The sequence below is a fragment of the Danio rerio genome, chromosome 5 (genome assembly GCF_049306965.1).
Source record: "Danio rerio strain Tuebingen ecotype United States chromosome 5, GRCz12tu, whole genome shotgun sequence".
Lineage (NCBI taxonomy): Eukaryota > Metazoa > Chordata > Actinopteri > Cypriniformes > Danionidae > Danio > Danio rerio.
The window spans coordinates 55,855,529-55,878,988 of NC_133180.1; the positions used below are offsets into that span (position 1 = coordinate 55,855,529).

Here is a 23,460-nt window from a genome sequence, read left to right on the forward strand (position 1 = left end):
TCAATGACTGTTGCTTGCATCTTGTCCTTAATTATGATGTGACGTTGTCTTGGGGGGACCTTCTCTCTCTCCTGGACCTTTTCCTCTCCCTTGTTGGCCTCCTCCTCTTCCTCGTTGGCCTACTTATCTTCATCTATGGCTACTGTAGCTCTTCACCCTCTTTTGAGTCGAATTCCTCTTCCCCTGACTCTGCCTTCATCCATTGTGTTTGTTTGTAATCTTCAGCAAACTGGACTCTGAACTTGCTTTTATACATGTGGTCAGGTTGTGGCCAGTAGGGGACAAAATCAAATCCCTGAACCACAGCCTGAGGAACAACCTGAAAGACCTCTGCAGAGGGATGTGAATGAAATAATCTGTGAGATTCTGTCTGGTCTTCAGCCTGCTCGTCCTCCCAGAAGAATGAGAGAACCGGTTAGTTCTTGCTTTCTCTTTTACCCAGTCTTAGAATTAAAAGTTTGTGTTGAGGAAAAAGCCCTAAATGTGTTACTTAGTTACTTTTAAAAGTATGTCATGAGACAAATATGTTGCATTTGCATTATTTTTAGATTAATATTTAGCCTAATCTTGTCATATAATAGATTCAGAGGTGGGAAGAGTATCCAAAATCTATACTCAAGTAAAAGTAGTTGCAGAATTTTTTACTCATATAAAAGTAACAATCTTTAAAGTTACTTAGAGTAAGAGTAGAAAAGTAAAAGTAGAAAAGTACCTCATGAAATATATAATATAATATAATATAAATATGATATAATATAAAAATATAGTTTGTCAAAATTATCGTCCTCCAGTGATTTAGATTTTCTTTTTCAAATATTTTCCAAGTGATGTTTAACAGAATCAGGAATTTTTCACAGTATTTCCTATAATATTTTTTTTCTTCAGGAGAAATTGTTTATTTGTTTTATTTCGGCTGGAACAAAAGCAGTTTTCCATTGTTTTAAAGCCATTTTAAGGTCAATATTATTGGCCTTCTTAAGCTATATTTTTCGATAGTTTACAGAACAAACCATCATTAACAATTTGCCTAAGTACCCTAACTTTAACCTAACTGACCTAGTTAAGCCTTATCTAGAACAAAACCTCGTAAGACATTTATTTACTGTCATAAATAAAGCATAAATGCAAGCAAGCATAAATAAAATCACTTATTAGAAATGAGTTATTAAAACTATTATGCTTAGAAATGTGTTGAAAAATCTTTCTGTTATATTGGGGGAACAATATACAGGGGGCTATTTAATTTTATATATATTATATATAATATTAGGCATGGGCCGGTATAACCTAGGATAAAATTATCAAGGTTTCAATGTATCATTGTATTGTGATTACTGCTCTAAAATAAATATGTTAGTTTTTAAATGTTTTAAATGTTTTAAATGCTAAAACTTTTTCCCCATTTGAACACAATATATTACATGTTAAAAAAAACATTTAAATGTGAATGACTAATATGTACTGGGATAATCAGTTATTCTATAAAACAGCTAATTGGTTATCCCATAGCAGACCCGTAGCCAGCCCGGTATAAGGGGTGGTTCTTTTTCTCAAAATGTGGATCTTTTAACAGTTATTCACCCCATTTACAATGAATGAGCTTTAAATACTGTATTTTAGTGACATTTTAAGCACTATTTTTTGCTTGTTTGATCGTCATTATAATGACACATTTAATGTACCATAATATTTCCTAAAGATTTAGAGTAAAGAAAAATGAATAAATACTTATTTTTAAAATACAAATGTTTCACATCATAAATCATTAAAAAGATAGGAATCTGTTAAATTTTAAAATAAAAACTGTAGCCTATTGTAGCCTGTAGCCCACAAACTGGCCAGAACATTTAACTGTCCTCACTCAGAATTTGGCTATTTGAATAATAAAAAATTAAAACATAATAATAATAAAAGAGCTTTACAATTTGTCTAGCCTCTCTAATAAATAAGTACATTGGATTTGATTGAAAATTCATGGATGACAAAAATAGCCAAATTAGTTTTCAAATTAATTTTAATATATATATTAAACATATTTTGCTTAGTCTTAAAGCCTTTTTCAATTGATTAATTTTAACTATTTATGATGGCATAGCACTCAAAATAGGACAAATGAGCTCATGGGACAAATTCTGGACCTTAGTCATTGAGGTTTAAGAACCCCCTGAACCCCCCCACCCCCCACCCCGACCTCTCTTTAGAATAAAATCACTGTCATAAATATTTTGTGCGTAAATACATTTCACACATCCGTCACATCGGTGACGTAATTTTGACAGTGGAGTGTCGCTGTTTGATTCGCACTCGTAATCAGGACTTCGTGTCCATGGTGAAACTGTGTTTTGTGTTTGTAAAGTACACTCATCGTAAATTTATCAGTTATATACAAACAGACAAAGAAAGTGTCATATCTGTGTCTGTTCTAATCACAGATTTTGGAATTGTACCCTTGTAAAATTACGAGCACGTTCCATTTTCCTTTACGATTTTATAATTACAGATGCATGAATTTTATTTACGCTTGAAATATTTATGACAGTGATTTTATTCCATAACATGGAAATTATATTAATTTACTTTAAATATTTATTATTGTTGTTTTTATTTACTTACTTTTTATAGTTTTAACCACATATTTCAGGTTATAAACTGTAAAAAATAAATCCTTATCCTTAATATTGCTTTAAATGTTACTCAAATGAAATTTAAAGGTTCATTCATTCATTTTCTTTTCGGATTAGTACCTTTATTAATCAGGCCACAGTAGCCACAGTGAAATAAACCGCCAACTTATCCAGCTTATGTTTTATAGCTACAGCTGCAACCCAACACAGGGAAACACCCATACACTTATTTACACACACATATACTACGGCCAATTTAGCTTATTCAATTCACCTATAGAGCATGTCTTTGCACTGTGGTGGAAACTGGAGCACCCGGAGGAAACCCACGCAAGCGCGGCGAGAACATGCAGAAATGCAAACTCATCCAGCCAGGGCTCAAACCAGTGAACTACTTGCTTTGAGGCAATCGTTCTACCCACTGTGCCACTGTGATGCCCTTAAATTTGACAGCTTTGTCTTGATTATAGTTATTATAGTAAAACTAAAATAAAACAAATAAAAAATATGTGTTACACCTTTGACTAAATTTGATGCACTAAATTAACGAAAACTGAAAAAACTGTGTGAAAAGAACTAGATGTAAAAATAATAATACAAATCCTACAGAAAACAAATGAGTTTAAGCACTTTGCGCTGGAACCCCTAAAATTAAATATTGAAAAAAAAAACGTATAGTTGTATCTCAGTGAGAGTAAAATAACACTGGTCTTAATGTGACTCGCTGTGTGAGAGAAAATAATTTTTCATAAAATGATTATAAAACCTTGGTGAGTCACACTAACATTTCTAAAGAACAACATGGTGAGATATCTTTAAATAGTCTTTATTAACATTGGGAAATCAAAAACAGAATTTTCCCCACATATAAATACAATCGTACTGACAGTGATCTATGTACCGTAACAGCCATCAGCAGGATGGACCTTTTAAATATTACAATAATAGCGTTATTGAAAATCGTAAGGAATCGAATACATAATTGCATTTGGTAAGTTAACAAACAAAAGGAAGATCTTCGTCTTCAAGAAAAAATCCTGAAAAATGTATAGATAGTGGATATAATAAGGCCAATACGATCCAAAAGCAATACACTGATCGCTGGAGAAATCCGAAAGATGACCGTAAATTCGTCCTTTCGAGCGTTTGAGTACCTGACGGATGCATTGAGGTGGCTCACACTAATCTGCCTTACAGACGCTCACACTAATATTGCTCGGTGTATATTACAGGCCTAAAGCGTTTACGCCACATCTACATCTCAGCGTCTGCTAAATGTCAAGAGATTTTTAGGTCAGCGGTTGAGTATCCTGAAACTTTGACTTACTTAACATTGAGGCAGTTTCCATGAAGGGGAAGAGGCGAGCCAATAACGTTTGGCTACAACATATGGCTCTGAATATCCAGTCTTAAAATGCGACTGAAGATCCAGTCAGTGTAATTCATGTAAGTGTCCTCAGCAGCATAGGAAACGTCCATTTTACGCCAACAGCCAGGCACACAAAACCAGCACCGTTAAAGAGTAGGAGCCTATCTGCAGCCGTAGTCTTTGCAGGCTGCCTATTTCGGGGAGGGGAATTCAAGGAAACATCAAGAATGAAAGAAAATGTAGTGTTTGAAACAATAAAACTCGGTCGGTAGCAGTGGCACTGAAGAGAATAAACCTACCTCGAAAAAACTAAAATACAAAATCAAGTGCAACCAAAGGTTAATCATTCCATGTAAGTGAGTGAAGGAGAGTCCGACTGTGAAAGTCAGACTCTCTCTGGGCCTGAATTGGACACTGTGTGGTTTTTATTTAATTTTTCTGTAAAAATGTCTAGTTGAGATGCGAGTCTAGCTGTCTTCGATGAGTTTGGCTAGGTTGTCTCTCAGCTCGGTCAGCTCGAAGATCTTTCCATCCAGGATCTCCAGCAGAGTTTTGAGGTTCTTGCGCAGGTTCTCCTGGTCCACCTGACTGGACTCTAGGCGCTGCTCCAGGTCAGACAACTGTTCCTCTAGCTCCTTGTTCCGCATATCCGTGTCCTGGAACACACACACACACACGTTTATATTAAGCCATTTAGCAGACACTTTTGTTCAAAGTGACTTACAATTGATGAGACATTCAGCGATTCAACAAGTAGAGGCGATACACACAAGAACTGCTGATTATACAAAAGAACTGTTAGTGCTCAGAGAATTGAGAGTTAGGAGAGAGGAGTGTTTTTTAGGCTCACCAGAGTGAAGCACACTTCTTAAATGCACAATTGATTTTTTTTTCATTTATTTTTTTTGTTATTTAGTGATTTTATTTTATTTAGAGTAAGTGTCTTGTGCAAATGTACAAAACAGGTGTCAGAGAGATGAAGGAGTGTGTTTTCTAAAGGTGGTTTGTCAATCCCACTCACCTGTGTGAGGCACAATCAGAATTGCATAATGTTTTGTGGGTGTTTATTACTATAACACATTCACAAATGTATTTGGTCTTAAAAAGAAGACATTTTATTTAAGAAGCTGAATTTTCACCATCATTACTCTAGTCTTTAGTTTTTTTTAACAATAGAAATTACCTACAGTTGAAGTCAGAATTATTAGCCCCCCTTTGATTTAAAAAAAAAAAAAAAATTCCCAAATGATGTTTAACAGAGCAAGAACATTTTCACAGTACGTCTGATAATATATTTTTTTCTAGAGAAAGTCTTATTTGTTTTATTTCCGCTAGAATAAAAGCAGTTTTTAATTTTTTTAAAAAACCATTTTAAGGACAAAACTATTAGCCCCCTTAGGCTATATATTTTTTGGATTGTCTACCGAACAGAATTATTATACAATGACTTGCACAATAACCCCATCCTGCCTAGTTAACCTAATGAACCTAGTTAAGCCTTTAAATGTCACTTTAAGCTGTATGGAAGTGTCTTGAAAAATATCTAGTCAAATATTATTTACTGTCATCATGGCAAAGATAAAATAAATCAGTTATTAGAAATGAGTTAATAAAAGTATTATGTTTAGAAATGTGCAAAAAAATCTCTTTGTCAAACAGAAATTGGGCAAAAAATAAATAAGGGGGCTAATAATAATAATATCATTATCATCATAATAATAATTAGGCAGTAGCAAAGGAAAAACTAAGCAAATATAAAAACTTAAGATCAGAGTCCAAAGAATTGTACACAAATTAATATGTTTAAGAAAAATGCGAAATAAAATTTTAATAAGCAGGAAAAAATCTAGAGAAATATATAAAAAATGAGTTGTAAATGTTGTAGTTTGTAATTCCTAAAGATGTTAGGTGACCAAACTCTTCATTTTAATGGATATAAAGATTTAACAAAACTGTTTTTTTTAAAAAAGCACCAAAAATATTTATTATATTTACTGACTTCATATCTTATTTATACTGAGCACTCTATGCAATTATGGGAAAAAAAGAGACTGCTTAATAATTTCTCTTGATTTACAGGAATTGCTATTTTTGGGTTTAAGTGAAAATATTAATGTTATTGAGACCTGTAAAGACTTACATGGGTAGTAGAGCTGCACAATATATCAAAATTATCAAATTATTATTATCATACATAACGCAATGGTTTGCAATAAAGGAGTGTTTAATGTAAAATAATCTGTGTGTGCCTGCCGTTAGCACAACCTCTCAAAGACTTTTCAGCACATCAGGTTATGTAGCACGTCAACGCGCAAAAACAAGCAGATGGACATGCTGGTTTTCTGGACAAAAATCGGTAACTATTTTAGTCTGGATGCAGAAATATGAGCAAGCCATGTTAAGAAGTAAGCATTTACTCCACTTTGTTTCAAGTGTTTTGTTTTCCTGATTGTTCTCAGGTTGTAAAATCTACATACATTGGAGAAAAGTGGGGTGATGAAATTTATTTTATATTGTTTATTTACATTGTTAAAATGTCTGTAGTGCTTGCCTTTCTCTGAAATATTATCAAACATATGTTGGCTATAACATCTAAATATTTATATACAATTGAAGTCAGAATTATTAGCCCACCTGTTTATTTTTTCCCCATTTCTTGTTTATTGGAGAGAAGATTTTTTAACACATTTCTAAACATAATAATTTAATATCTCATCTCTAATAATTGACTTATTTTATCTTTGCCATGATTACAGCAAATAATATTTGTCTAGATATTTTTCAAGACACTTCTATACAGCTTAAAGTGACATTTAATGGCTTAACTGGGTTAATTAGGTTAACTAGGCAGGATAGGGTTATTAGGCAAGTTACTGTATAATGATGGTTTGCTCTGTATAGTATCATGAAAAAAAAAATATATAGTTTAAATGGGCTAATAATTTTAAACTTTTGTTTATTTAAAAATTTAAAACTGCTTTTATTCTATCCAAAATAAAACAAAATAGAAGAAAAAATATTATCAGACATACTGTAAAACGTTTCTTGCTCCATTAAACATAATTTGAAAAATATTTTAAAAAGAAAAATAAATTCAAAGGGGGGCTAATAAATCTGACATCAACTGTATGTATATTGCATATTAATAATCACATTAAACATGACCTAATTGCATAAACATTTATTATGTATAAACATATGTCTGTAAAGATTATTATTTGGAGGATATGTCAGTAGTACACTGTAAAAAAAACGCTCAACTCAAATTTGTAAGGCAACTTGCAGCAGAGCTTTTTTGAGTACTGCACTTGACTCAATTTAAGTCAACTCATAAAAGCTCTGCAGCAATTTTAGGTTGAGTCAACTTTTTTACAATGTAGTTTAGAACAAAACAAAAATGGAACTTCAGTCAAACGCATAACTATAATGTTTTGAAAAAATTTCAAGTGGTCTCTTAATTATTTCCATTACTGTATATAGATAATTATTGGGTTCCCTAAGTTTTCCCTAAGTAAATAAGTCATAAACCTTTAAACACAGTCCTATTATAAAAACGTATGTGCTTTTATTTTACCTTCTTATTGCATTAACTCATAGAAAAACTACATTACCCATGATGCTATAAGTGAAATATATATTTCAATTGAATTAAATTCAAAGGTCCTAATGTTGTGATTGTCCTTGTAGCTGTTTTGGTTCATGGCTTATTACACTTTAACAAAGAGTTTTTTTGTAAATATTAGAAAGTGATGGGAAGATTAATGTTTATCGCTGCTGAAAAAGTGGACAGGTCATATTATCTATTTGTTCATAATATGATACTTTAAGGATGGTTCTTACCTCTAATTTTTTGGTGAGTTCATCTTTTTGAGCTTGAAGCTGCTTGGCGTTTTCTACTTCTTCTTTCAATCGCATCATTTCCTATGAAAATCAACAGAACGATGTGTTCTTTTTATGAAAAATCTGCATAAAGGAAGTATGTAAAAATGAATGATATCATGACAATAAAAAATAAATATACCTCTTCCTTTGCCCTCAGAGTGCATTCCAGCTCCTCTATTGTTTGGTTCAGCTCAGTTTTCTGGGATTTGATCACGTTGGTTTGACTACTTTGACTTTCCAATTCTGAAACCTTCAGATAAAAAAAAAAAAAATCATAAATTTATTGAGTTACAAAGATCTAACATGAAGAAGAATTTGCCACAGATCATTTTCTCACAGATCATCACACCTGGCTTCATTTAGTAGCATATAAAGGTAATAATCTGCCTGCAACCTTATTAATGGCTGGTTTTCAATTTTGAAAAAAAAGTGTGTCCAATTTTAATGATTTTGACAATAAACATCAAAGCAATTCAAAACATAAAAACATCAAAGCATAAAAAAAAAAGTTTAACCAAAATAACTCTTTTTTTGTGTAATGTTTTTACAGTACTGTAAAAATTATTTGAAGTCTCTGTCAATGTCTTCAAACAATAATATTTGATAAACCAAAGTCACACAAATACTACTTTCACATCTGTCACATCCATAAAAAGCTTTTTCCTAGTTTCCTAGCTTTTTTCTAGTTAATCATTTGGTATCATCAGATACCGCTTATATGAAAGGCAAAGGCCTCCAGATTATGCTTATTTTACCTAAATAAAACATGTTCATGACTGATGATATGACAGGATTTTTAATTATTTAATTAGAACAGCAGGGTCTGACTTTGCTTGAACAAAAGTCTTATCACTTAGCAGAAATAATGTACACTATAGAATATAAAGTCATGGTGCAGTGGAAAAAGAATGAATATTGTGTATGACTCCCATGAGCTTGAAGGACTGCATCCATACATCTCTGCAACGTCTTAAATAACTTATTAATAAAGTCATCTGGAACGACAAAGAAAGCGTTTTTCCAGGACTCCCAGAGTTCATTAAGATTCTTTGGATTCATCTTTAATGCCTCCTCCATCATCTTACCCCAGACATGCTCAATAATGTTCATGTATGGTGACAGGCCTGGCCAATCCTGTAGCACCTTGAACTTCATTGATTTCATGAACTTTGATGTGAAGACTGAAGTATGAGAAGGAGCGCTATCCTGCCGAAGAATTTGCCCTCTCCTGTTGTTTGTAATGTAATGGGTAGCACAAATGTCTTGATACCTCAGGCTGTTGATGTTGCCATCCACTCTGCAGATCTCTAGCATGCCCCCATACTGAATGTAACCCCAAACCATGATTTATCCTTCACCAAACACCAAACAGACTGATTTCTGAGAGAAATTCTGTTGATTCTGTTTTTACTGGATTTTAACTAATTCTGTAGTATTTGTCATGATTAGGATGCAGTTCAACAGATGATTCATCTGAAAAATGTCATCTTTTAAAATGATCAACTAGACGTTAAGTTATTATTTGTTGCTCTTATACAACTGGCATGGACAAAAAGATTTTTGTTAGGTATTAATAAGTGAGACACCTTTTATCCTTTAGATTAGCATTATCTATTTTGGGTTTAATTCAAAGCATTTCTCCAAAGTATTTTGTATAAAGTAAACTCGCCTAGTTTTTTGGTCACGTCCACAACGTATGTTTATTTTCATCATTTGAAACATAAAATATGTTTACAGATTGATATATTTCTGATCCCGTAACTCTGTGGTTATTTATTCATGTTGTTTCATGATGTTTCAATAAAATGTTAACATATACTTTCTTTGTGAATTTATGTTTTAAGATTTTACTGCAAATGTCACATTCATAACGCTGGAATTGCTCATCAGCATTTCAAAACTAAATATCTTTTGAAATCTTTCATTTTAATATCAAGCATTTTGGGAGTGAGATGAACGTCAGCAATTCTGCCGCTGTCGCCAGTTCAAGATAAACGAAGGTCTGACAAGATGTTCTGAACCCCAGGATATGCCATAATCAAATGGTAAAGGTCAAGCATCTCCTACTCACCCGTTTGTGTAGCCTTTCAGCCTCCTCCTGATAAGCGGCGAGCTGCTGTTTCCATTGTTTGACGTTGGCTGTGGACTCCAGCAGAGCAGCTGTGAGCTTAGCATTGTTGCTCTTTAGTGCTGCTAGCTCTGCCTCCCAGTGTTTGTTGGTAGTTGGGCTGTAAATAAAAAAATAAATCAACAATCCAAGTCAAATGACATATAACTAACATTGATTGTTTTCCTTGACTAAGGATTCAGTTAAAGCCAATGGAAGACAAATTCTTTGGCCAAAACAACATAATGCTAACGACCTGACTTCATTGGTACATAATATGAGACATTTTTATTCAGATGATAATAAAAGAGAGGCTTTCACTGTTTTGAATAAACTGCTATTGTAGAAAAATGGCTTATTATTTTCAGAATCAACATCATATCAGCTAATCCTAAACAGAAGTGCCACAGACAATTTAATGACAGGCAGGATACAATGTACATCTTTTCTCCTTCCTTTGGGGTCACTTAATGTTGCACTCATAACTCAGAAAGCCAATGGACATTAAGGCTGCACTCATGACCAAGCTGTCATGCTTTTCACAATAGTAGAGTCACATGCCCTTACATGTCCAAAATTCAGACCAATTTCAAAATAAAATAATAGCTATGACGTATGATTTCATGTATAAAGATTCACTGGCTTTTATATTGTTTGCATTTTATTTAGCAGACACCTTATTTTTTCACAAACTATACAACTTTAATACAAGATGTATATACTACCAAACATATGACTGTTAATTAAATAAATTAATAAATTACATTTTTGTTTTTTTTATAGTTTTATAGTACTCTGTAAATAAAATTAAAAAAAAATTAATAGTACAGAATGAAATGATTAAATGTTTCATTGAACTTCAATAAAATATTACACTACCATTTAAAGTTTTGTGCTAAATAATATTTTTTAAGATACTTAATAAATTCAAAGGCTTTTCAGCAAGGATATTAAATGGACCAAAAGTTAAAATAGAGATGTTTTGAATTTTACAAAACTATTCATTTGAATCTATTTATGAGCAGCACATTAATCAGCTTAAATGCTAAAAATAAGAACTGAATAACACATAAAAATAAAAACATGATTTCTGAAGGGTCATGTATGAGGTTATCATCAGCGATGTAGCCCTCGTGGATCACTCGAAAACACCCCCTGTCATTAAACCGAACTATAACTCCCTAAATGCCCTGCAGTCACACACCTGTTTCGGTTCACCTGCTGATTACACACAGAGTAGAAGGACATCATCACTGATTACAAGAACCATATATACACCACTCACAAACATCCAGTGCTGAGTCTAGTTTCACTGTAGTCTTTGCAATTTTTGCTAAGTTTGACCCTTTGTTTATACTAAAAAAACATATTATTAAAGTATATTGATATTTCACAAATATTATAATTGTACTGTATTCTTGACCACACAAATGTAGCCTTGGTTACCATAAGATTGTTTAACAAAGACATTTAAAAGTTATTATGCAATAGTGGTGGGCAGAGTGAGGCTTTATGAACACTGAAACAGTCAAAGCAAAAATGTTGAAGCTTCGAAACCCATCTCTACACCTAGTAGTCATTTGTACGACTACTCTGGAACAACTTCAGCAAAGAAACAGTTACACAAATTGAGATGTTTTTCTGACTAAGATAATAGGTTTGAATCCAGGGTGATGAAGCTATACATACAAGTTTTTAAATGCTCTGTTCTTGTAACATGTTCTGTTTTAATGTTAATTGGACATCCAAATGAACACTTTTTGAATAAATGTCTTGTTTTGTCATAAAAAGTAACATTATTAGAATAATTTACGTCATAATTTCAAAGTATTTTTACATGTCGGGATTCAAACTCTGGCCATCTGCAGCACAGTTACTCTGCGCACACGCACGGTCCACTTGGTTACAATGAGAAGGTTTTTTCTGATTTTCTCAGTCAAACGCAGATTTGCCAGGTCTCAAAAGACTTCTGAAATGACCGATGCGTTGAATCGCTTCAGACCTGGTGTTTTGAAACACTTTAACAATGACTAGGGTGGTTCAGATCATGCATTGTTTCGAAACATTTGCATTTTAGGATCTTGACACTGTCAAAACGTTAGTTTACTGATAGCCATCCCTATTGTGTAATTATACTGAACACTCTTAAAAATAAAGTTTCTTTGTTTTATATGGGTGGGTCCATGATAAAACTTTAAGATCTATGTCATCTATTACATAAATGTTCTTCACACTAATTAAAAATGGTTAATTTAGTAATCAATTTTAAGAATAAAATTAATAATAACTGATAACAAATTATTTTTATGAGTGCATATAAAAAGTGAAATCAGACAAATTTTTCACTTTTTGTGTATTTAGTTATGTTTCTGCTGCTTTTGCCATCTCAAAAAAAAAAAAATAAATAAACAACTAAAAGTAAAACATGTAGCGGATTTGTTATGATCTAAATCTAAATAAGTGCCTTAAGTATTTTTCTGCCAGTTTTGAAAATAAAAAGGGTGTTTATTTACATAACCACTGAGAGATTTAACCAAAGTGAGTTTTAAACTTTTATTAAGACTCCTTAGAATCATATCAACTTGGCCGTCTGATGTCATCTTTAAAACATTTACCTTTGACAGTCTTATAGCTCCTTATCCACACAACCTTAAGCACCCACTTGCAACCCACTGATGGACCTCTGACCCCAGTTTAAAAAACAGCTCTGTGTTGAAGTGGACGTAGTAAGAATGTCTGTTTAACTATGACTAAAATTAAAGTCAGAACTAAGCTTTTCAAACTGTCATTTCTACACTAAAAAGATTCAAACTACTTATTTAAAATGTGTTGAAACAATTCTTAAGTTTTTAGGGAGACAACTTAATTGTTTTATGCTCAATCCACTTAAATTTGTAAAAGCAATTAATCGATTTGTGTTGGGACAACATGAAGGAATCGTATGGAACCCAGCATTTTTTTACAGTGTATGTTTGACCAAGGCTCAATTCAAGAGCAATTAACAAGATTATTACAAACTCTGTGATCCAAGGTCTATATCATTTGCATACACATTAAAACAAAAAGACTGATGGAACATGACAACCTGAAATATATCAAAAGTCAAAAAGACTCAAAACCAAAAGTCAGAAGCTTCATCAGTTACATAATGACAAAGCCATACCACCACCTCTCAGTTCTCGTCAGTCCATCTGTGTCCTCAATGCAGCGACAAAGAGATATCAAGCATGAATTCACAACGTGCTCTCATATAACACTGTCACAGAGCCAGCAAACGCATAACCAGCCCACGTCTCCAAACACTATGAGGAATCCCATCCGCTGCCTTTAATCTGATCACACATGCCACCTTCTCTGCCTCCCGCCACACACTCCACACACCACGTGCAGAGAAGCAGCAGCGAGTCCTCAGAGCGGACGCCTCCACTATGAAGAGCCGCCAATTCCCTTTCATCTTCCCAGCGCTGCCACCTCTGCTGCGGCTGACGCGATCACCGCCTCCCTCGACCCCCGCGCTCACAGACAAACACCTCAGCCCACACGCACAACTCCTACTGAAACTGTGACACAACGGCTATAAAACAGCGCACACGAGGAGAAGAAGTGCTCCTCAGAAGGAGAAAGAGAGCAGAGAAGAGAAGAGGACAGTGGTGAAGTCTTAAAGCTCAATTCAAGCTAAGGGGAACCGACACTTCAGCCTGGTAAGTCAACATATGCACTCGCAGAAATAAAGATACAAACTTGTCACTTTGGGTGGTAATATGTCAAACTGTACAGGTCCACATTGGCATCTTTTGTGCCTTTAATGTAGCATATGTTTGGAACTTTTTATTAGATACTGTGTAACTTTAAGATACCAATGAGGACCTTTTAGGTACAAAAGTGTGCCTTTTGGGGAAAATATCACTCCAGTGACAGCTTTTGTACCTTCATTTCTGAGAGTGTGCTAAATATTAACATATTTTAGTAATTAATGTTTTGTTGAGATTAAATTTAGAATTGTAAGCTGCCATTTTAAAGAAATCTTAAAGAAGATGGGAATATGTTGAATGAGAATTCATGGACTTATCTTCACTTCTAAATTTGTAGTAATTGTAAAACCTGAATGTCATCTCATTCTCAATCTTTAAACTGTATTCATTATGTATTTTTATAATGTATGCAATGGTTTCATGTAATAAATCCATTTGAATTCAAGTCTTTAAGTGTCTCATTTCCATTCTGGATGGTTTAAATGTTTGAATGTCACTGCATTAGGTGTGAAACATCCCTCTAAGTGGAGTTATTCTAATGGACTATTGTATAAAATAGTACGCATTTGAAGTGATCAAAACCTTTCATTGAATTTGTCCTAAAACAATTTAACAATCTAATCTTGTCTTATAAAAAATGTTGAAAAACTTCTTTGATCCACTTCAGAAGTTGACTAGCGCAGACGCACAGAAGCACATGGCTGTCCTCATTGCATAACTGCAGCTTAATGTCATCGTGACTGTCCTCAATGCAGATCAATAAACAATCTCCATCTGACCGCTGTTCTGTTCAAAGCTCCAACAACCCAGCAATCAACGCGCCTCTCATTTTACTGCATCTCTGTTAGACGTTAAACACATTTCAAACCACCAATATGATGGATTGTTTTCTATACGGCACATAAAGTGCAGTCCGTAATGAAGTTTAAAGAGTATCGACTGGTGTAGCACACATTTTGTTGCACGTCTCATATTATGCCCAACTGTAAATGTGATTCACTACAGTGTGGCAACGGCCCAACCGGCCCTCAACGATAACTCTAATGTAGAACACAAGACTGCGAGTGGGAGAATTACTGCTTGAAAAAATGCCTTCAATTCACTCGCCACGTAATAAAAGCCAAAGCTGAACAAACACAGCATGATCTATGACCCAAAGATTTGTTTTCCATCTTTTTCAAATTGACTGCACACTGTTTTTTTCCCTCTTTGGGAAAATGAATAGCATTATTTTGTGTAAAATCTGCCTCGATGATGAACCTTTTGCTTTTTATTCATACGAATGACTTTTTATAATATCATGATAATTGGATTAGGAGAAACTGTAAGGTCAAGCAAAAGCAGTGTTACATTATTAGATTTTGGGAGAAATGTCAGACTATACATTCCTTTTAAAACAGTTACTGCTTGTTGTCTTTAATGACATGCATGATGTCACAGAGAAGGTAGAGCTACACAATAAAAAATGTCACACAATTCATTCATGTTGACTCAACACAAATTGATTAAGTTATCTTAACAAATTTAAACATAATAAACATAAAACAAGTAAGTTGTCCCCCCCAAAAAATCTCAAGAATTGTGTTGTTTCAGCTCATTTTTTGAGAATAGGGACAGATTCTAGAAACAAAAGAGCAAACAATGATGTTCTTTGTCTTACTTGTCTTGATAACAGTGGACAAAAACTATCCTTCAATGATTAATTTCATCTAGTAGCACCAATAATATTTGCAATTTGCTGTTTCTAAGCTGTGTATGAAATTATTTCAGTCCTGTTATTGGTTAAAAATATAGATTAGACAAAATAAAAACAATAAATGAAATGTCTTTCTATTGGGTCTTCACTTCTAGTCCACTATTTCATACTAGACTATTACTGCGAATTATCAAGGCACCCTATGTCAGAGGTATTGTGCCAAATTTGGGTTCATATGGTGTGTAGAATAAACCAAGTAGGCTTTTTTAAAACTAAATGTATGATAAATGCATGGTTAAAATGTCCGGTTGGAAAACTTCAGCAAACTGAGAAATTTAAGTGGAATGACATTTAATAAATGTAGTCATTTTTTCCTCAGATTTACAGATATCAACCTTAAAAACACAACTTACAAAAAAGACCATATACAAAGTCACAACAAATGCAAAATTGTTCCCCAAACAAAACTCAGGAAAGATTAAAACATGACTAATCAAACACAACATCACAAGAGTTCAGCTGACAGAAATGCATATCTGTTTAAATTTAACAACAGAATTTCAAACAGAATTAGGTTTTGTTGCATTTTCAGCAGTGGTTCTCAGGCAGGGGGATTCAGCAAAGTTAGATGAGGGGCTTAAATTACTTTAAATCAAAACAACACAGCTGACATACAATTTCTTAACTACATATACACACATTTGTAAGCAAATTTGAATGAAATGTTGACATAGTTGTTTAGATAAAGCTGGATATAACAACTGAGATATTACATTTTTACATTGTTAAGTTTAAAATTATTGTAGAAGTTTAAAATTATTGTAGGGATCATTACTGATAGGAACTTGGTGGGGTGGGGGGGGGTATTTGTTAATGAAAGGTTTCTATTATATTTATCCATTTGATTTACCCTAATTACTGTTAATAAACCCTTTTAAATAATGTTTTTTAAAGTTATTTTTATTTCCATTTTAGTAGTCTGAAACAAAATATTGTTTTGGTAATGTGAGTTACTGTTCATTTTAGAAAACCATTGTTAGCCACCTTGGGTCTCAAAATCCGTCATTAAACACATAGTTAGTTATTTTGCCATTTCCCAAATCCATCGTTTCAATAAACATTTGCCAACTGTGTGGCAAACTTGTACGTTTTCAACTACACCTCTAGAGCTGTATTTAAAAGCATAGTCCCTGGCTGGTGCTCTAATGCCAGTAATCCCCCTATGCCCTGTTCATTTAGAAATTTCCAACAATTAAACTTGGAATGATTAAAACAAAACAGTAAAGTTATCACTCTTAGGTGTAATTTGGTATCAAAGTTTTTTTCACTGTTCAGTTTGAGCAATTATCATTTTGAGAACTGCGTTCCCTTTGTAGTGCATTTTAAAAACATTTATGCCATTTTGAACCCAGCCTTGGCTCATGACAAAAGCTATAGGTGACCAATTATTTAAAAGTGGAATTTATTTTAAGATGCCAAAGCTTGTGAAAGCAAAAATATGAAGCATATGTCAATGGTTTTAATTTATAGTAGGTTATTTATTAGGAAATGTATCTGTACTGTAGGCTTATATGACCTATGACCTGGGCCCTTTTGGTTAGAACATTTCTGAAGTGGTTTGCATGTATCAAAGTGTAAAAGTAGACTTTCCAAAAAATAAAAAAACAATATCCAACTTCATAATAATAATAATAATAATAATAATAATAATAATAATAATAATAATTATTATTATTATTATTATTATTATTATTATTATTATTATTATTAAAATCATTATTATTATTATTATTAAGTAGGATTTTTTTATTATAAATGGCCTACTGTAAATCACAACCATTAATCTAACCATTTATATATAACATTAAAGTGTTAGCTAAGTGGTTTTTATGTAACTTAGAATAGAATATGAAATATTCTCAATAACATTTGTGTTTGGGATAGAAACAAATATAGGTCCTATAAGTGCGGTTTACATATATTCAATTTTATATGGGAAGCGAGTGGACGTTTTATCAAAACTAATATTGGATTTTTGTGTGTGTGCGTGTAAAACAATTTGCACAAAAAGTATGTTTTTTTTTTTTGTTTTTTTTTGCTCCACCCCATTTAGAGCATCATTATGAACGTTTTACGTTATAACTAATGTGGTTCAAACGATGGATCTGCAACAAAGCAGCTATTGTTTTGGGAAACACTCGTCACTAACTTTTCTTAATGATGCATGGTACTATGATGGTTCAGCCACAAGTTATGTCAATGCTTGGGAAACGCACCGTAATGTGCTGCCAGTACTTTTTGCATTATATATATGGGTTGTGATGGGTTGCAGCTGGAAGGACATCCGCTGCGTAAAACATATGCTGGAAAAGTTGGCAGTTCATTACGATGTGGCGATCCCAGATTAATAAAAGGACTAAGCCGAAAAGAAAATGAATGAATGAAAGAATAATATTTCAGACTACTAAATGTCAATAAAAGTACTTGTTAAACGTCAGAGTTAAATTTTCAATATGGATGGAAACCAGTTTTAAAATAAGCTTTGAGATGTATTTAAAAAAAATCTAAATATTAAGTAATTTAAGTAATTACAGCCTTGGAGACAAAATGGTTGAGAACCACTGATCTACAGTTACTGTTGCATAAGAGAGTATTCAGTGAAAACATCGCAGTCATGTCAAACAGCTGTGAAATGCTGCTATCAGTAGGAGCAGACCCGACAAGTTTTAAGCACGTGTCTGAAAAAAAAAAAACAGACAAAAAAGACCATATAACTTTGTTAACAAAAAAAAAACACATTTCTGTTTAAGGTCACATCAGAAACAAACAAAAAGGTTGTGTTGACTTAACAGTGGGCAATCTGACTCAGAAACAGATGATGCCGCCTCCATCTTTAAAAATCACATTTGCTCTTTGCTGAAAACATGCCACTGTATTATATAATTCTGATTAGTTTGGACATAATATCTCAGAAAAAAATGAATAATTGTACAGTTATTTAATGTGTGCATCTAAAAAGCATGACAAATACATGGTGTCTGGAAAAGAACTGCACTGTGTGGGTGTTGAATGCGGTTTGGTGCACAGTGCATTTGCGTCCAATAATCGGTATGTTTTTTTTTTTTTTTTTAAGTGGCAGGTGAGAGTGAAACATTAACCTGAGATTATGTAAGAAGTGGTGGAATGCTATTTTTGAACCTGCAGCACCGGATTGCTCAACTAATCAAAATTCAAGCATCCAGAGACTTGGTAAAATGGGCTCTAAATGTTGCCTTTGCAGTCAGACTGAAAAGCTGCTGAGTACATAGTCATGTGAACAAGCGTTTGAATGCCCATACTGTAAATAATTGAACAGTAGTTGGGAAAAGTGCAATGAACTCATGACTATTAGAGCTGACTTTAACATTGCTTTAAAACTCGAAGGCAGCTAGCATGTACTGCTTATGGCAAAAGACAATACTTTTAGTTGACTAATAATCTATAAACAGTTTAAATAAAAACACATTAAACATTCAAATTAAAGGCATCACAATATTATAGTTTTAAAAATAGATAGTCATTTAAATTGATTACATTTAAAGTTTACCTCTAACAGTTAATCAAGTAAACTTTTTACCCATCTGCATCAATTTCAAAACAAGTTATACATGGGTCCATAAAGGACAGAAATATCAGTGCCAAACACCATCATAAAAGTAGCATACGTTATATTTTATTACACTTTTCACTGACATAGATTTCTTAAAAAAAAAAAAAGACAACAATCTATTATTTTCCAGATATTATATATGCTACTTACTACTTTGTTTACAGTGTTGAACAATTCAATAACCAGAAACATCTTTTTTTTTGTGCAGTTTCACATTGAATTGAAATTGAGAGGTATTTTCACATTACAAATACCTCTCTAACGCATACAAAATTTTCAGTATATAAATATATACACATCCACATAGTATTACTTACATAATTGTAATTAAATGTCCTGCAGTGCACAATAGCAAAATAATAATAATAATAATAATAATAATAATAATAATAATAATAATAATAATAATAATAATAATAATAAAAATGGCTAAAATGTTAGAATTGTGTTTTGTTTTTTTAAATAGTTGACATTTTGAATCCTTGACAGCCTGTTAACAAAGACTGTATAATATTATGCTGACATGTCACTGGCATGAATCATTGCAGTATTCTTTTAATAGGTTTTAATTAAATTAATTTAATTTTTTTGTAATTTTTGTATTGTGAAATACACTCATGGGCCACTTTATTAGGTACACCTGTCCAACTGCAAATTTCTAATCAGCCAATCACATGGCAGTAAACCAATGCATTTAAGCATGTAGACATCTTCAAGACCATCTGCTAGAGTTCAAACTAAGCATCAGAATGTAGAAGAAAGGTGATTTCAGTGACTTTGAACGTGGAATGGTTGTGGGTGTAAGACAGGATGGTCAGAGTATTTCAGAAACTGCTGATTTACTGCAATTTTCAAGCACAACCATCTCTAGAGTTTACAGAGAATAGTCAGGAAAAGAGAAAATATCCAGTGAGTGGGAGTTCCGTGGGTGCAAATGCCTTGTTGATCCCAGAGGTCAGAAGAGAATGGCCAGACTGGTTCCAACTGATAGAAAGGCAGCAGTAACTCAAATAACCACTCGTTACAGCCGAGGTATGCAGAAGAGAATCTCTGAATGCACAACACATCCAACCTTGAGACTGGTGCACTACAGAAGCAGAAGACCACACCGTGTGCCAGTCCTGTCAGCTAAGAACAGGAAACTGAGGCTACAATTGGCACAGGCTCATCAAAATTGCACAGTAGAAGATTGGAAAAACGTTGCTTGGTCTGATGAGTCTCGATTTCTGCTGTGACATTTGGATGGTAGAGTCAGAATTTGGCGTCAACAACATAAAAGCATAGATTCATCCTGCCTAGTATTAACGTTTCAGGCTGCTGGTGGTGGTGTAATGGTGTGGGGCATATTTTCTTCAGTACCAATTGAGCATCAAGTCAACGCCACAGCCTACCTGAGTATTGTTGCTGACCATGTCAGTCCCTTTATGACCACAGTGTACCCATTTTCTGATGGCTACTTCCAGAAGGATAACACACCATGTCATTCAGTGCGGATCATCTCAGACTGGTTCTTGAACATGACAATGAGTTCACAGTGTTCCAATGGCCTCCACAGTCACCAGGTCTCAATCCAATAGAGCACCTTTGGGAGGTGGTGGAATGGGAGATTCGTACCATGGATGTGCCGCCGACAAATCTGCAGCAACTGTGTGATGCTATGATGCCAATATGGATTTAAATCTCTGAGGAATATTTCCAGTACCTTGTTGAATCTATGCCTTAAAGGATTAAGGTAATTCTAAAGGCAAAAGAGGTCCAACCCGGTAGTAGTAAGGTGTACCTAATAAAGTGGCCAGTGAGGGTTTACTTCAAAAACAAATGAGGTTGAAATATTAAAATTTCAATAAGAAACATAAAGAAATCATATTATTTTAACTTGGTAAAATAATATAAATTGAAAAAGCCAACAATGTCCATTAAGAGGCACACGTCATTTAATCATTTAAAATCCCTTCAGCTACATGTACACTGTAAAAACGCTCAGTTCCACACAACTGATTTGTGTTAGGACAACTTTAAGTTAGGAATTAAATTACAGCACTTATTAGGAATTAAGTTAGCTTATTAGATTTTACAAATGTAAGTGTATTAAACATAAAACAATTATTTTGTCTCAAAAACAGTTCAAGAATTGTGTTGTTTCAGTTCATTTTCAGTAATTAGTTTGAAAAAGCAGCAAAAATAATTTTTCGAGTGTACAGTAAGTGGTTTCATTCCAATGTGTGAGCATCTTGCATTGAAACATAAAAAAAAAAACTTTTAAGGTTGTCTATGATAAATAGTGTACTATCAGATAGTATAAAAAGGTTTTACACAGAACTAAAAAGTACAGATCAAACAGATAAAAGCAAAAGTCTTTTTAGATTCTACATGAAGCTCCTGTTACCTGTGTGCAAGAGTCGGCGTGGTGGGAGAAAGATCTGATTGAAGCATAGAGTTGGGTGACACATCAGACAGAGTGACATCATCACCAGTGCCGTTGATTCGGCAGAGGTCCGCAGTGACCGGTGGAGTCAGAGGGGAATGAATGTCAGCAGGCGATTCCTGTGAAAACAAAGCCGTATATCAGTGGGCTATTCATTTGTTGTACTATAACATATACATTACGTAATAGTCTTTTACTTAAATAAAAACATTAAGCTTCTAATTATAGTAGGGTATTAAGGAAAAGATTGCAAAAAATAATTATGGGTGTTTTTTATTTGAGTGTTTAAAATTACTGTACATTGACACACTTGAATGACAGTAATTAACTAGTTAATCTAAACAAACTTGAAAGTGATCCTAGACTGTAGAAGTAATTTTTAAAAGTGTACAGATTGAAAGTTTAATGTTTAAAAATGATTTTAAAAGTATAAAACCAATGTAGACGTTTGATCAGCCTGATCTCACAAGAAAATGTAACTATTTTTCAAATTGTGAAAAAAGCTGTTTAGTTTGGACAAATTCATCCAATTTCATATATTGTTTTAAAGGGAGGTGCGCGCCACCTAACCCCACTTCTAATCTTACCCCTTATTAGGGGATGTGTGAATAGTATTAAAATTTACGAATGTGATCAAAAAAATTAAAAGGAATTAGCCACTAAATCAAAAAGTTATGACATAATTATACAATAAGTTTAAAATATCAAAATTTGTTCTGGGTGGTCGCTAGGGTGTTGCTATGTATTTGCAAAGGTAATCAGGGTGTTTACTTAACAGTTGCTAGTGTGTTGCTAAAATAATCTGAGCAGATTTTCATCATTTCATGCACATACATTACACTGAAGTAGCAGGACATTTCACAACTTACCTGAGAGGGCGAACTTGCCAGCTCCATCTTTTCTAGAGACTTCTCCTTGGCTATTCTGGCTGCTTCTTTGTACTCTGCAAATTTATCTGCGAACTGAGAAGAGGAAAAGATTAAATGTGATTCGCATCCATTGTAATTTTTGCAGCTGACAAATGATGCATTGTTGTGAAAAAGTATTTGCCTCTGACTCTCTTTTTGTGCATATCTCACACAAATGTGTTTTAGATCTCCAAACAAATTTTACAGAAAATTACTGATTTCCATGAACAAAGCTTTTCATTAATGAAGTATTCAAGCTTATTTATTATAAACTTTTTTTGTTGAGTTTCTGGAATATCTGTTAATAACTATTCTGACGTATTTTGTTACAGTGAAAAAAATTACTCATGCCACAAAAAATCCAACCCCAAGCACTCACACTCTTTTATATACACACGCAGATATGAATTAGATAAAAAATTACAAAGTTTATAGTTCTCTTTCACTTTTCTTAGGCTTTGGCCTCTATTTGAATGGTCTGTGTGCAAAGTCTAAAGTCCATGGCTCAAAAAAGGTGTGTCCGAATCCACTTTTGCTATTTTAAGTAGAGAACAATACGCTGTGTGCCCTGGCACATGGTCTAACAGGGTTGTACTTTTTCTCTTAGTGAGTTATGGGTGTGTTTTGAGCATAACATTCATTAAACCAATCAGAGTCTCATCTCTCTTTAGGAGTCAATTGCGTCGCGCCATTTACATGGTAGACTTTGTAAATGGAAAAACTGAATGCTTCTCTAGCAAGAAAACAGTTAAAACAGACCATCTGCAGCATAAGGAAAAGAACGAGCCTCCTCCATTTGCTATCTTTACTTGCTTTTTACCTTTACTCTTTACTTTACTCTTTACATTCGTAGATAAGGAAACGGTGGAACCTCATTCCACTGAAGACATCCATTAGCCTACATATTTAATTTTGTTTGTTAAGTGCAAAGATTTGTGTCAAAACGATTTCTAAATTCAGTTCTAGTTCCCAGCAAAAGAATAAATGAACAATAATAATCCAAGATATAATATATCCACACACATGTCCTATTCTTATGCTGCATATG

At 33.5% G+C, this 23,460-nt stretch overlaps 1 protein-coding gene across 5 annotated transcripts in view; it reads right to left on the minus strand.

Moving 5' to 3' along the window:
- Positions 1–3,434: 3,434 nt before the first annotated feature.
- Positions 3,435–23,460, minus strand: part of homer1b (homer scaffold protein 1b) — a 61,241-nt gene continuing 41,215 nt past the window's right edge. For 2 of the 5 annotated variants that reach the window (NM_001326290.1, NM_001002496.4), the window contains 6 exon segments: positions 3,438–4,649; positions 7,834–7,914; positions 8,015–8,125; positions 9,947–10,103; positions 21,466–21,623; positions 22,374–22,466. In NM_001326290.1, the coding sequence (NP_001313219.1) occupies positions 4,461–4,649; positions 7,834–7,914; positions 8,015–8,125; positions 9,947–10,103; positions 21,466–21,623; positions 22,374–22,466 (789 nt within the window). In that variant the 3' untranslated portion in view covers positions 3,438–4,460. 5 annotated transcript variants of the gene reach the window in all.